The sequence below is a fragment of the Scyliorhinus torazame genome, chromosome 3 (genome assembly GCF_047496885.1).
Source record: "Scyliorhinus torazame isolate Kashiwa2021f chromosome 3, sScyTor2.1, whole genome shotgun sequence".
NCBI classification, from domain to species: domain Eukaryota; kingdom Metazoa; phylum Chordata; class Chondrichthyes; order Carcharhiniformes; family Scyliorhinidae; genus Scyliorhinus; species Scyliorhinus torazame.
In genome coordinates, this window is record NC_092709.1 from 314,822,576 (window position 1) to 314,837,230 (window position 14,655).

The window sequence follows — 14,655 nt, forward strand, 5'->3', positions numbered from 1 at the left end:
TGTTTATAAATATGGAAAATGGCAATAAAAAGTTTTTTTTTTTAAATGAGATTCTTCATTATTACATCTCCTGCTCTGCTGTGTGCGGAGTTGCTGGTGACCCTTAATGCCATCTTTGTAGTTAGTGCCAAGAACATTCTGTGGACTAGAAGGAAAGCAGGAGGAATTGTTTCTGACCCAAAAAAGAACATTAATACAGATTCTATTCCTTTAATAAGCACCTCAGTGCGTCCCTGCTTGTTTAAATTCAAACCAGGCAGGTCGACGCTGATTGGTCAAGGCATTGCCTGGGGAATGAAGTGGAGAATGATTATCGTCTATTTTGTTTTATTGAAACAGCTGCAATGTTTGTATGTGTTCTTTCTAACTGCTGAGAACAGGGCTCTGTGTATTAACATGGCTTCTGGCACCTGTAAGTGAGCCACACTGCAGGCCTGATTGATCATCTTGAAGTGGTTATCAGCATGATTCTTTTTTTTTAATATAAATATTTTATTGAAAATTTTTGGTCAACCATCACAGTACAATCAGCATGATTCTTAGCACGTTCAGGATTATTTGCAAATATCGTCCAATCATGAAATCACATCTACCTATGGACACTGTGTTTTGAGTTTTGCAAGCACGGGCTGGGCGGGTACAATCAACACTTTGTCTTCTGCGAACAGCCGAAGAGACATGCTGTTCTCAGCTTCATTCCCCAGGCCAATCAGAGTCAACCTGCTTGTTTGAATTTAAACAAAGTTTGGCAGTTAACTGGTGCACTCTCCACAGCAATGCCGCGAAGAGTCCACTTGCCAACCAACCAGCACTCTCTTCTCTTGAAGTAGAAATTGTTTTTCCCTTCACTTCTGGTATTCATGCGAATGGTCCTGATGAATGCAAGATGAAAAGCTTCAACATGTGTTTTTTTTTTTTTACAGCAATACTCCAGTTCTGTGCTGCCAAATAACTGCATGTTAACTGACAGTTACTTCAGGCTTTTATTCCAATGTACAAAGTAATATTGTCCCACATCATGGGGCTGATTCACTTACTTGCAATTTGGACACTTTTTAGATTTCATGAAGTTTTTCCAAAAATTTGCTATTAATTTATCCTTGCAGTCACTCACACTTTTCACCTTGTAACAAAACAGAACGATAAATAGGATGTTAGTGTTAATATGTTAAAAAAAAGTACTTGAATATACTTATTATCAAGGCAGTATCTGTTTTAAAAATTGCTGGCTTTATTATTTTTCTGAACTTTTCTTCAATTCAGCCCTCGCTTTTCCCTAAGTATCATCTGTTGATATCAGACAAGAATAAAAATTGCTCCATGTTCAAACAGCCAATCCATAGTTTAAACTCTGTGTAGAAATAGCCACTTGAACAAAGTACTATGGGATTGCAACCACCTTCAGTACAATACAAACACTTCTCATTTATAATGCAGCTTTACTGTAGCAAATCATTCCAGGATAGGAATAATACACACCAGCAGGAGTTGGGAAAAGGAGGAAGAGGATTAAAGAGATAAGTTTGCGATCTTCTTTTTCCTAAGGAATCCTTGGCCAGTTATGGGGGAGATAATGAGGGGGATTGAAGAGGTTTGGTTCCTTTTAGGATATAAACTGAGTGTTAGGAAGAGTGAAAATTTTATGGTTCGCCTTCAGAGGGTGCTGGGTTGGGGAGGTTGCCATTCCATCTGGCAGGAACCAGTTTTCGATATTTGGGGGTTCAAGTGGTCCAGGATTGGGCGCGACTTCGCGAATTGAATTTTACAAGCTTGGCGAGCAGAGTTAGAGTTGAGACAGCCTTCCACTGTTGCTGGCAGGCGAGTTCAATCTATTAAATGAATATTTTTCCGCGATCTGTGTTCTTATTTCAATGCCTCCCAGTTTTTTTGCCAAAGTCGCTTTGTCGTGAGATGGAGCGGCTCATAATGGGCTTCATATGGGCAGGGAGAACGCCTCGGATTCGAAGATGGGTCCTTGACAAAGTTAAAGGAAGGTGGGAGGGGTTGGCGCTGCCAAATTTGATGTATTATTATTGGGTGGCCAATGCTGAGAAGGTGTTGGTGTGGCTTTGAAACCAGAAAGTTAGAAAGTTAGTTGGGTACGGATGGAGTCAGGGTCATGTAAAGGGACTGGCCTGGAGGCCCTGGTGACGGCATCCGCGCCGTTTTCTCTAGCAAAGTATTCTGTGAATCTGGTGGTAGACTCCATGTTGAAAATATGGCGTCAACTGTGTCAGCATTTTAAGCTGAGGACGATGTCAAGGTGGGCCCCAATCTGTAGGACCCATTTGTTTGAGAAATTGGATGCTACATTCGGGAGTGGAAAGGTAGGAGACTGGAGAGGGCGAGGGATCTGTTTTGTATGGGCAGTTTGCGAGTTGGGAGGAGTTGAAGGAGAAAGCAGGGATTGGGGGATATTTCTAGATTTCCAGGTGCGGGATGTTGTTCAGCGGGTGCTCGGGACTTTCCCGGAGGCAACATCGCCTAGCATGCTGGAAAGGATAATCTTGTGTGCGGGGCCGGAGGAGCACAGCACCTCTTGGATATGTGGGCAGATCATGTGGGAAGAGCAGGTTTCGGTGGATGAGGTGGAGGCCAGGTGGAAGGAGGAGCTGGGACCTATTTTGGAGGGTTCCGTAGGGTGAACGCTACGTCATTCAGTGTGAGGTTGAGCTTGATACAGCTAAAGGTGGTGCTTAGGGCGAGGATGAATCGATTTTTTGAGGGGGTCGAGGATAAGTGTGAGCACTGCTCAAGACGGCCTGTTCGACATACGTACATGTTCAGGTCCTGTCCCAAGCTGGTGGGCTTTTGGGAGAAACAGCAGCTCTTCTCTTTCGTCTTTCATGGTATCTGGGCGTCTCTGGCAACGCCCTTAAATTGAGTAGCTTGCTAGGCCATTTCAGAAGGCAGTTAGGATTTAAATCCATTGCTGTGGGTCTGGAGCCCATGCAGGCCAGATCAGATAAGGATGGCTGATTTCTTCCCTAAAGGACATTAGATAACCAGATACTCATGACAGCAGGGTTTCAACAGCAATCGATGACAACCATCACAAAGACCAGTTTTCAATTCCGGTTGCCATAGTGGGATTTTAACGCATGACCCCAGAGCATTAGCCTGAGCCTCTGATTACTCGTCCAGTGACATTATCAGTAATTTCCATAGAATCCCTACAGTGCAGAAGGAGGCCATTCGGCCCATCGGGTCTGCACTGATCCTCCGAAAGAGCACCTACCTCGGCCCACTCCCCCCACCCTATCGCCGTAATCACTCCTAACCTGCACATCTTTGGGCACTAAGAGACAATTTGGCATTGTCATTCCACCTAATCTGCACATCTTTGGTCTGTGGGAGGAAACTGGAGCACCTGAGGAGAATGTGCAAACTCCACACAGTCACCCAAGGTTGGGATCGAATGCAGATCCTGGCACAGTGAGTCAACAGTGCTAACCACTGTGCCACCGTGTCCACCCCCTTGCTTGTTACCCAAATTTCTATTCAGGGCACTTCACTTTCTTACACTGTACAGCTGAAATTATGGAACGTCTTATGGAACACCTTCTAAAAAGGTAATGGGCACATTAACGAAGGTCTGCACGGCAATGTTTATGGTCAGTTTTACACCTACCGGTGAAGCTTCACAATTCACTTGGTTATTCAGCACAGTTTGTGTATGTTCATTCAGTGCTGCCTGGATTTCATCCATTGTGGCCTTAACATTTTTATCCAACACCTGCAAAAACAGAATTATATCAAACCATCATTTAAAACAGTGTTTTTCGAACTTTTCTTCCAGCGACCCACTTTTACAAAATAGCCAACTCTCACTACCCTCGCCACATGTTGACACTTCTGTCGAATTAAATGTATAAAATTGTAAGTAATTTTTTTTTTCTGTTGTTATTTGGAGATCTAAATAACTTGTAATACAAGGTATTGAAGATCTTTGATCTCAGACTCCTGGGTGTTTGAAAGGAGGAAATGAGGGAATGCTTGGAAACATGCCTGGATTTTGTGTTGATGGGGAAGAAAGGAGGTGCACCAGTGATCGCAAAGACAGTCTCACTGAGAGAGCAATGGATCTCAGAAAGTGAGCAGAGAGCGGCTCCCCATTTTAAATATATATCAACCCCCTTATGCACAGACAGCACAACTTTAAACGTAACACAAGGTTAAGATTAACAGAAATTCAACCAACAGCAACAACATTAATAATAACAGAAATTCAAGGTTCATTGACAATGGTAACAATGGCAGACATTAAACATGCACCCGATTCAGAACGTTAACCCTGAAGTCGATCTCTTAGCATGATCATTGACTCCATGCTTCCTATGAGCTGTACTTGAACAGATGCATTTCCCCCCACGATTGGATGGATTGAGTTCCCAAACCCACACCCGTCGTCCCAGAGCTGAGTTCAGAATTGGGCAAACTTGCATCAGCTTCGTAACAATGAACCAATTGAAAGGCAGGAGATCCCCAAGGGTACACAGGAATTATCGGCTAAATCTTTTACATGGGAGTACTTAGGCTACAAGCTGCTGACTGGGGCACTTATGGAAACATATTCCAGTAAGCAGTCATTTGGTTTTGGGTGGGAGATGCAGGCCTGGAAAGAAAGTGCGAAACACTACTGGAAACTAACTCGGAGTATCATCTTAAGGAAAGAAATGTAAAGATAATTGATTTTTTTCTTTTAAACTCTTCAGTTGTCAGAGCAGGTGCTGACTAATTTGGCCAATCAGCTGCTACAGAAACGGCAGTTGCTGCGGAAGGCTGTGTCTGCGGTGACTGTAACAGTGATCCAGGGAGGCAAGAAAGTCCACGGCAGGGCAACACGATGGCGCAGTGGGTTAGCCCTGCTGCCTCATGGCGCCGAGGTCCCAGGTTCGATCCCGGCTCTGGGTCACTGTCCGTGTGGAGTTTGCACATTCTCCCCGTGTTTGCGTGGGTTTTGCCTCACAACCCAAAGATGTGCAGGCTAGGTGGATTAGCCACGCTAAATTGCCCCTTAATTGGAAAAAATGAATTGGGTACTCTAAATTTATATTTAAAAAAAGGAAGTCCACGGCACAGGTCTCTACATCAGCCTCATGTGGTCATACACTGTACTGCAGCAAGAATTTACCCGGGGGAAAATGGGAAAAATGTCAGGCGATCTTTGGGGATCATTTTTGGAGACGTTTTGGTGACCCATGGGTTGCGACCCCAATTTTGGAAAACACGGATTTAAAAATACTGAAGATGCACATCTGCTTCCCTCTCTTACAATCCTCTCGGCCGTCATTGTTGCAATGCAGGCAAACATGACAAATCAATTTACTCACTGCAAGGTCCCATGAACAGAGCAAGATGAATGATAAATTATACTTTTGTTTAATTCATTCACGGGATGTGGGCAGCACTGGAAAGCATGGCGACCATTGACTGTCTGCACCTCCCACTGCCTTGGGAAAGTGGGCAGCATAATCAAAGACCCACCTGGGTTATTCTCTCTTCCAACCTCTTCCATCGGGCAGGAGATACAAAAGTCTGAGAACACACACTAACAGATTCAAAAACAGCTTCTTCGCCGCTGTTACCCAACTCCTGAATGACCCTCTTATGGACTGAACTGATCTCTCCACATATCTTCTCTACTGAGTAGTACTACAGTCCATATGCTTCACCCGATGCCTGTGCCTATGTATTTACATAGGACTGTTATTTCATGTATGAACAATCTGTCTGGACTGTACGCAGAACAATACTTTTCACTGTACCTTGGTACACGTGACAATAAATAAGTCATAATCAAATGTTGAATCAGCTTGGGAAGAGATAAGAAATAGTAAATCAAACCAAATTATTCCCAATCCCTTAATTGTCCTTCAGAATGAGGTGGTGACCACCTACTTGAATCACTGCAGTCCTTGTGGTACAAGGACACCTACAATGCTGTTCGGGAGTTCCAGGCTTTTGACCCAGCGACAGTGAAGGAATGGTGGGTGATATATTTGCAAGTCAGGATGGTGAGTGGCTTGGAAGGGAACTTGTAGGTGGTAGTGTTTCTCTCTAGCTTTGACAAAGAGCCACCCAGACTCGAAACATTAGCTCCGTTCTCTCTCTCCACAGATGCTGCCAGATCTGCTGAGATTGTCCAGCATTTTCTGCTTTTTTTTCAGATTCCAGCATCCACAGTGCTTTGCTATTAAAGTACTGTAGGTGGTGGTGTTCCCATGAATCTGCTGCCCTTGTCCTTCTGTGCAATAGAGGTCATGGATTGGTAAAGTGCTGTCAAAGGAGCTTTGGGAATGGTAGTTTGGTGGCTATGTGAAATGAACTAATAATTCAGAGCCTGGTCTAATGATCCAGGGACACGAGTTCAAATCCCATCACAGTAGCCACGGAATTTAAATTCAATTAATTAATTTTTTTAAATTTCCAATAAAAAGCTAGCATGAATAATGATGGCCATGAAACCGTCGGATTTTCGTAAAAACCTTCTCATTCACTCATGTCTAGTCTTGGTCTGGCCTTTAATGCAGGCCCACACCCACTCTGGAACCATAGCAAGCAACTCAGTTACTTTTTCATGGTGGTTTTATCTAGTAAAAACCTGTTTTAGTGGTGTTGAATCAGGTATAAACATTAACCAGGTCAAAGGAAAGTGACCGTATTCGGCAACATATATTGCTTGGGGATCTATTATATCCACGTAAGCATGCAGATGGGACTTCAACTTAATGTGTCATTCAAAAAGATGCCACCTCCAACAATGCAACACAGCTTTAAAACTGCCCTAAAGTGCCAGCCTAGATTCTCTACTCTCTGGTAAGGGGTTTGAATCTTCGATCTTCTGAATCGGGTGTGAGAATGCTGCCTCTGAGCAAAAACTGACACCATCAAAATAATAAACTAATGACAGGAGAAAAATGATCATGCAATCACCGAGATGAAACTGTTTGCAATTTTACAACTGAATATCAAGTACCCCTCACCTCATTCAGTACTTTGTCCAATTCATAAACAGCTTCAATAGCTCCAACATCTACGACTTGCAATTGATTTAATGCCAGGTACACCATTGAACGGGGGCAGGTCAGCAGATGGCAATTCAAACAGGAGCCTCTTACCAACAGATAAAGTTTCTGCGCAGAAAGGTATTTGTTTAAAGACAAAAAAATTATCCTTAGAATAACACAGAAGAGAGAAGAAACCATACCTTCTATCAATTCAGATCCCATGTCAGAACTGCACAGGTTTTTTAATTTTCCATTATCTCAATACAATCAGAACTTAATCCTTTCAAGAAATTTGAAAATCACACAGAAACAGGGTAAGAACACGGTGCACAGTAGTTAGCACTGCTCCCTACGACGCTGAGGACCCAGGTTCGATCCTGGCCACGGGTCACTGTCCGCGTGGAGTTTGCACATTCTCCCGTGTCTGCGTAGGTTTCACCCCCACAACCAAAGATGTGCAGCTTAGGTAGATTGGCCACGCTAAATTGCCCCTTAATTGGAAAAGGATTGGGTACTCTTAAAATTTATAATAAAAAAAGAAACAGGGTAAGACGACAAGCTAAAATATTTAACATTGACTCAAATTTAAATGAATGCCATAAGCCAGTTAATTTCACAATGCAAAATTGTTGCAATATTCATTCATGTGCTAGCCCTGCAGAATAGAGCTGAAGTCCAAAATTAAGTATTCCTATTACAATCTCCAAGTGTGTTTCTGCCTTTAACAACACTTAAAATCGTGGAGCAAAAGGAGCATTTTTGTCTAAAGTTTAGCTTGGCATTAGCTGCTTTAATTCTATTGTATATGAAAGGTCAACAAAACGCTACTCTTAAAAATTAGGTTTTGACTTAACGCGATACATTATTGTAGTGACTGCACACTTAGTTGCCAGGCTATGAGGGAGAAACCAAATCGCTCAATTCAAATGCAAACATCCAACATGATTACTTCTGATGCGTGTCTGATTGGTAATTTCTTGAAATTTAAATTCTGCCTCGGTTTAGTTAGTTTCAGTGGGTTTCATTCCAACATTTTTCAGTCCACTTCATCTCAAAACTATTGATAAGGAGTGAGGCTTGCTGGAATCATCAAAGTGAATAGACCTGAAATGTTAAATCATCTTCTCATGGGCAATTAGGAAGCAGAGTTGACATAAATGAGGCAGTTTCCAGCTGGCAATGTTAATTGTATATCAATTGCAGTTAACTATATGTTGTTGACTGGGTTGTTATATGACCACATATAAAAAGACACCTATGTCACTGTGGTGTGGTTGAATTGGAAGGTACATACTTGTAATGTTTCATTCTATGAATAAATCTAAACTGAGTAAATATTGACTCTGGTTTATCCTTTACCAACTGGGTATTAGACATAACAAGCATGCTGTGATTGGTGGAGTCTAGCAAGGATCGGTGCAGGGGATTAGCTATTTATAACCTATATGAATGACTTAGATAATGAGATTGAGGATATCCTTGTTTGATGATGATATCAACACTAGGTGGAGGACAGAGGTTGCAAAGACATGATAGACAGGCAGTGAGTGGGCAACGAGGAGTATAATGTGGAAAAGCATGAAGTTATTTTTGCTTGGTTGTAAGAATAGAAAAACAGAATATTTTAAAACGTATAAATTTTTTAAAACGTTGATGTGCAGAGGGAATTGGGTGCACTTATCCAAATTACAAAGTACAGCAAGCAATTAGGAAGGCAAATGGCAGGTTGTCCTTTATTGCAAGCGGTTTGGAGTACAGGGATAAACAAATCGCACTACAATTGTATAGGGCTTTGGTGAGACCACATCTGAAATACTGTCTGCAGTTTATTCTCCATATTTAGGGAAGGATATACCTGCACTAGAGGTGGCACAGCAAAGGGTCACGAGATTAGTTCCTGGGATGAGGTGATTGTTCTATCTTGATAGGCTGAATAGGTTGGTTCTATACTCTCTGGAGCTCAGAAGAATGAGAGATGATCCCACTGAAACACACATGATTCTTAAGGAGCTTGATAAGGTAGACACATAGATCGAGGGTCACAGATTCAGGAAAAGGGATCGACCATTTAGGATTGCGATGAGCAAAGTTTTTTTCCACTTAAATAGTTGTGTATCTTTGGAATTCCCCATCACAGAAGGTTGTGAATTCTCCATCACTGAATGTATTTAAGGCTGGGACAGACGGAGTTTTGGTATATTGGGGAATCAATGGATATGAGGAGCAGACAGGAAAGCAGAGTTGAGGTAGAAGTTCATTGTATTGAATGGAGGAGAAGGCTGTATGATCTAGGCTCTGACTGTTCTATTAGTGCATGTAAATGTTAAAATAGTAGACAGAAGAATCTCATACAATAGATTACACAGGGTCTGCTAACATTAGCAGCAGCAATTTTTGTATTGGTAAAGCATTGTGCCAATTGTGAAGAATGCATGTGTACCATTAACACAAGAGTAGCGAAAGAATCCTGAGGATTTGTAACCTCTTTTCCAGTATTTTGAGTATAGGCAAGTTACAGGTATTGCACAACGTATTCCATAGCTGTCAACTGTAAACCCAGCAACTTTAACAAAGGTCATCAGCTGCAGTGGACAACATGTAGTGACTTACCAGTTTCCCTCTAATTGCCCCAATGCTGAAATATTCAATACAACTGCATACACATCAGAAATAGCAGTCATCCCCATATATCCAATACACTCAATCATTGTATCTTTACAGTTCATATACTTACATCAAAAAATAGGGGATTATAGACGGTTAATGGAAGGTCAATGTGGCCCATGTGTCCAGGGCAATTATTGTAATCTTGTGCACAGGTACCACATACTTCCTTGGAATCAGCTGGACCCAATGCCAGGTCATACAGGCCATTCGCTGCTGGGTTACCCACATTGTCCAGGAAATAAGGATTTGTGATTGCCTTTACACTAAGGTTCCTAAGGAAAAAAGGAGATCATTTTGAGTTAACCCAAAGAAAGGAGTTTTATTAAACAAGGGTGAATGAATATTGCTAAATCTATCAAGGCTACTCCTTAATAATCACTATTTAAAATGCAATTATTGCAGGAGAATTGCAAATAATTCCAAGCTGTTCCTGATATGTCTTCATTTCAAGGTATGACGTCCCAGTCAAGCGGCATTCAAGTGATGTGCAAATTTTTTTCTTGTGCTAGTGGGTTCCACAGCCTAACTACTCTCTAGGTAAAGAGGTTTCTTCTTAATTTCCGACCGGATTTATTGGTGACTATCTTACATTTGTGGCCCTGAGTTTATGAGAAAAACTGTTTCGGGCAATGTGAATTACAATTATTAGTCACTATTGTTTCCAGTTGAAAATGAGGCAGAGAAAATAAAACAAACCTTGTTGAAGAAAAAGCACTTGCCTGGAACCATCCTTTAACAGGACATGAAGAAGATTTGGCCTAAGATGGTATTTTTCCTTCCTACTCTCTTGCCCTTCACTTTCCTTGTAAAAGCTCTTCCGACAAATTGGAGATTTTTGATCACTTTTTTCAAATTAAGTATGAAAGAGATTTTGCTACAGTACTCAAGCCAGTTTCTTCCCATTTTCTCTATTGCTCAGGGCACAAGGGTGAGATCGGAAAAGCCACCAGAGGCTGAAGGGCAGATCGAGGGACAGGGGATCAACCCTGGTTCAATGAAGAGTGCAGGAGGGCATGCCAGGAGCAGCACCAGACATATCTAAAAATAAGGTGTCAACCTGGTGATGCTACAACACAGGACTACTTGTGTGCCAAACAGCATAAGCAGTAAGTGACAGACAGCTAAGCAATTCCACAACCAATGGATCAGATACAAGCTCTGCAGTCCAGCCACATCTAGTCATGAATGATGGTGGACAGTTAAAACAACTCACTGAGGAGAAGGCTCCACAAATATCCCCAGCCTCAATGCTGGAGGAGTCCACTATGTCCTTGCAGAAGACAAGGATGAGGCATTAGCGATAATCTGCCACCCGAAATGCCAATACGACCTTCCTTCCACAAGGTCAAAAGTGTGAATGTTCTTTGATAATTTCACAATGTTCAGCACCATTTGCAACTCCTCAGATACTGAAGCTGTCCATGTCCAAATGCAACAATAACTGGACAGTATCCAAGCTTGGGCTGACAACTGGCAAGTAACATTCGCAACACACAAGTGCTAAGCAATGACCATCTCCAACAAGAGAGAATCTAACGATAAATGGCATTACCATTACAAAATCCTCCTCCATCAACATCCTGGGGGTTACCATTGACCAGAAATTGAAGTGGACTAGCCAGATGATTACCCTGGTAATAAGAACAGGTCGGAGACGAGGAATGCTGCAGTGAGTAACACACCTCCCAACTCCCAAAAGCCTTGTCCACAATCTACACACCAGTCAGGACTGTGATGGAATATTCTCCCCTTGCCTGGATGAGTGCAGCTCCAACAACACAGAAGCTTTTTACCATCCAGGACTAAATCTGCCTGTTTGATTGATACCCATCTAAATATTCAGTCAGAGTGACTTTTGAAGCAAAATACTTTTTTTCATGCGTCAGAGGGGGCCGAGCCATGCCATTTTTTGTATCCAAGGGGAAAAGATTTTTTTTAATCCCATGTCCATCAGGTTTACTCACGTTTTGTGGTGGGTAGGCATTCTTGAACCACTGCCATCCATGTGGTGTAGATGTACCCATGTTAATGTTAGGTAGGAAGTTTGGTGACACTTAAGGAATGGTGATGAATTTCTAAGCCAGGATTGCGAGAGACTTGGAGGGGAACTTATGGACTTTTTCCTCAAAGCTAGAAGTGACAGGTTTGGGACGTCAGCAGCGTGGGTCAATCCCTGTAACGGCTGAGGTTATCCCTGCCTTCTCAACCTTACTGTTCACCTGAGGTATGGTGATCCTCAGGGTAAATCACCACCAGTCAAGTCGCTCGCTCAGAAGGGGGAGAGCAGCCTAATGGTTTATTTTGGGCCCAATTTTATGAGCAGCACGGTGGCACAGTGGGTAGCACTGCTGCCTCACAGCTCCAGGGTCCCAGATTCAATTCCGGCCTCGGGTGACTGTCTGGGTGGACTGTGTTTGCACTTTCTCCCCGTGTCTGTGTGGGTTTCTTCCCACTGTCCAAAAATGGGTTGACCATGCTAAACTGTCCCTTAGTGTCCAAAAGATTAGGTGCTGTTACTGGGATAGGGTGGAGGCGTGGGCTTAAGTAGGGTTCTCTTAATAAGGTCCGGTACAGACATGATGGGCTGAATGGCCTCCTTCTGCACTGTAGATTCTATGCCTTTAATCAACTTAATAGAATAACCGAAATAAACTCAGGGACAAGGAGTCCCTCCTGCCCAAAACAACAATGGAAACTTAGCAATATCAAATCAGATGGGACGATCAGTGGGGCAGCACAGTAGCATTGTGGTTAGCACAGTTGCTTCACAGCTCCAGGGTCCCAGGTTCGATTCCCGGCTTGGATCACTGTCTGTGCGGAGTCTGCACATTCTCCCTGTGTCTGCATGGGTTTCCTCCGGGTGCTCTGGTTTCCTCCCAGTCCAAAGATGTGCGCGTAAGGTGGATTGGCCATGATAAATTGCCCTTAGTGTCCAAAAAGATAAAGTGGGGTTACTGGGTTACGGGGATAGGGTGGAAGTGTTGGCTTGGGTAGGGTGTTCTTTCCAAGGGCCGGTGCGGACTCGATGGGCCGAATGGTCTCCTTCAGCACTGTAAATTCTATGATCTAAACCCGGCGGTGCCCACCGGGCATGGAAGAGCAGCCTAATAGTCCGGGTTGGGGTGGGGGGGGCTACAGCGACTCTCATTTTAGAGATCAAACATTTGCACACTCCAGAAAATGAATGAGAAAAAGTTAAATATCAGCCCAAAGTTGATCAATAATCTTCAGTGTTGACTTTACAGTGAAGGGGGGAGTGGGGGGGGGGGGGGCCGGGTTGCTCCAGGGAGTCTGGCCCCTACCCATCCAGGCAGTTTTGTTTACCTGATTTCCTCCGTGGTATAAACGCCGAAGGAGATTCTCTCCAGGCGTCTCCAGGGGATCTCCTTCCCAATGAGCATCTTGTGGCCAGGACGCGGTGAAGAAATTCGAAATGAAAGAGATTTTTCACTGCAGCCACATGGAGGAGAAACTGTGGCCAGAGGACGGGGAGGGGAGCAGAGGAACGTCCCGGAACACCGACCCCGAGAAACGGCACCGGAGAAATGAGGAGCCGGGGTGAATCACGCCGTTTCCACCTGGGGCAGCCAGCAGGGCCTTCGCTTTTCTCGAGGTTTGGAGTCTCCCCGTGCCTGCGGCGTCGGTGGGTGCCGGCCCTGCCCACAATGCAGCGCGCGGCCGGACAAGATGGCGGCGCCCTGCGTCCGCTTGTGCCACCGTCTGCTGGGCCCGGGAGCAGGCCGCCGGGCGGGGCTGCAGCCAGGGGCTCGCGGGTAAGAGCGCGAGGGGAGGCTGGAGGCGCGGAATGTTGAGCGCTGGACGTTCGGTGCCGGGGTTCTAGAACGCGGGGCCGGCCCATTGTCCCCGCGCTCCTCCAGGGCAGAGCCCCAAGGCGCGGGGTTTCCCTCACGCGCCCTTGGGGGAGGGAGCCCCGCAGCGAGATCGTTCGCACTCGCCAAAGATTCCAAAACCGGACGCCGCCGGTCTCGAGTAACTGGCAAAGGAGACAGGAGGGGAACTTGCTCGCCTCACGCACAGTGAGTTAGGGTCTGCAAGGCCGCTCGTCCCGATAGTGTGTGTGGTGGTGAAGGCAGGTTCAATCGAAGCATTAAAGGGGGAATTGAATGGTTTTTTGAAAAGAAAAGAGATGTAGGAATTCCGGGGAAAGGGGGCGGGGGGGGTGAGGCACGAGGTGAAATCCTCATTCAGAGATCCCGTGCAGACACGATGGCCCCCCCCCCCCCCCCCGGAGGCATCTCTCCCCCCCCCCCCCCCCCCCCCCACCCCCCGGAGGCATCTCTCTTCCCCCCCCCCCCCCCGGAGGCATCTCTTCCCCCCCCCCGGAGGCATCCCCCCCCCCCGGAGGCACCCCCCCCCCCGGAGGCACCCCCCCCCCCCCGGAGGCATCCCCCCCCCCCCCCCCCGGAGGCATCCCCCCCCCCCCCCGGAGGCATCCCCCCCCCCCCCCGGAGGCATCCCCCCCCCCCCCGGAGGCATCCCCCCCCCCCCCCGGAGGCATCCCCCCCCCCCCCCGGAGGCATCCCCCCCCCCCCCCCCGGAGGCATCCCCCCCCCCCCCCGGAGGCATCCCCCCCCCCCCCCCCCGGAGGCATCCCCCCCCCCCCCCCGGAGGCACCCCCCCCCCCCCCCCCGGAGGCATCCCCCCCCCCCCCCCCGGAGGCATCCCCCCCCCCCCCCCCCGGAGGCATCCCCCCCCCCCCCCCCGGAGGCATCCCCCCCCCCCCCCCGGAGGCATCCCCCCCCCCCCCCGGAGGCATCCCCCCCCCCCGGAGGCATCCCCCCCCCCCCCGGAGGCATCCCCCCCCCGAGGCATTTCTCCCCCCCCCCCCCCGAGGCATTTCTCCCCCCCCCCCCCCCCGAGGCATTTCTCCCCCCCCCCCCGAGGCATTTCTCCCCCCCCCCCCCGAGGCATTTCTCCCCCCCCCCCCGAGGCATTTCTCCCCCCCCCCCCCCCCGAG

The 14,655-nt window shown here is 46.4% G+C and overlaps 2 protein-coding genes across 4 annotated transcripts in view; one reads left to right on the plus strand and one right to left on the minus strand.

Moving 5' to 3' along the window:
• Positions 1-13,153, minus strand: part of polr1a (RNA polymerase I subunit A) — a 169,260-nt gene extending 156,107 nt beyond the window's left edge. The window contains exons 1-5 of one of the 2 annotated variants that reach the window (XM_072497568.1): positions 13,002-13,153; positions 9,745-9,949; positions 6,987-7,136; positions 3,632-3,736; positions 1,038-1,123 (exon numbers count right to left, since the gene is read on the minus strand). In XM_072497568.1, coding sequence (XP_072353669.1) covers positions 1,038-1,123; positions 3,632-3,736; positions 6,987-7,136; positions 9,745-9,949; positions 13,002-13,078 — 623 coding nt within the window. In that variant the 5' untranslated portion in view covers positions 13,079-13,153. Of the gene's footprint in view, positions 1-1,037; positions 1,124-3,631; positions 3,737-6,986; positions 7,137-9,744; positions 9,950-11,641; positions 11,829-13,001 lie in introns of those variants that run through there. The other variant, XM_072497569.1, reaches the window with a different exon arrangement.
• Positions 13,154-13,315: 162 nt separating this feature from the next.
• ptcd3 (pentatricopeptide repeat domain 3) overlaps positions 13,316-14,655 on the plus strand; it is a 52,803-nt gene continuing 51,463 nt past the window's right edge. The window contains exon 1 of one of the 2 annotated variants that reach the window (XM_072497570.1): positions 13,316-13,450. In XM_072497570.1, coding sequence (XP_072353671.1) covers positions 13,365-13,450 — 86 coding nt within the window. In that variant the 5' untranslated portion in view covers positions 13,316-13,364. The remainder of the gene's footprint in view (positions 13,451-14,655) is intronic. The other variant, XM_072497571.1, reaches the window with a different exon arrangement.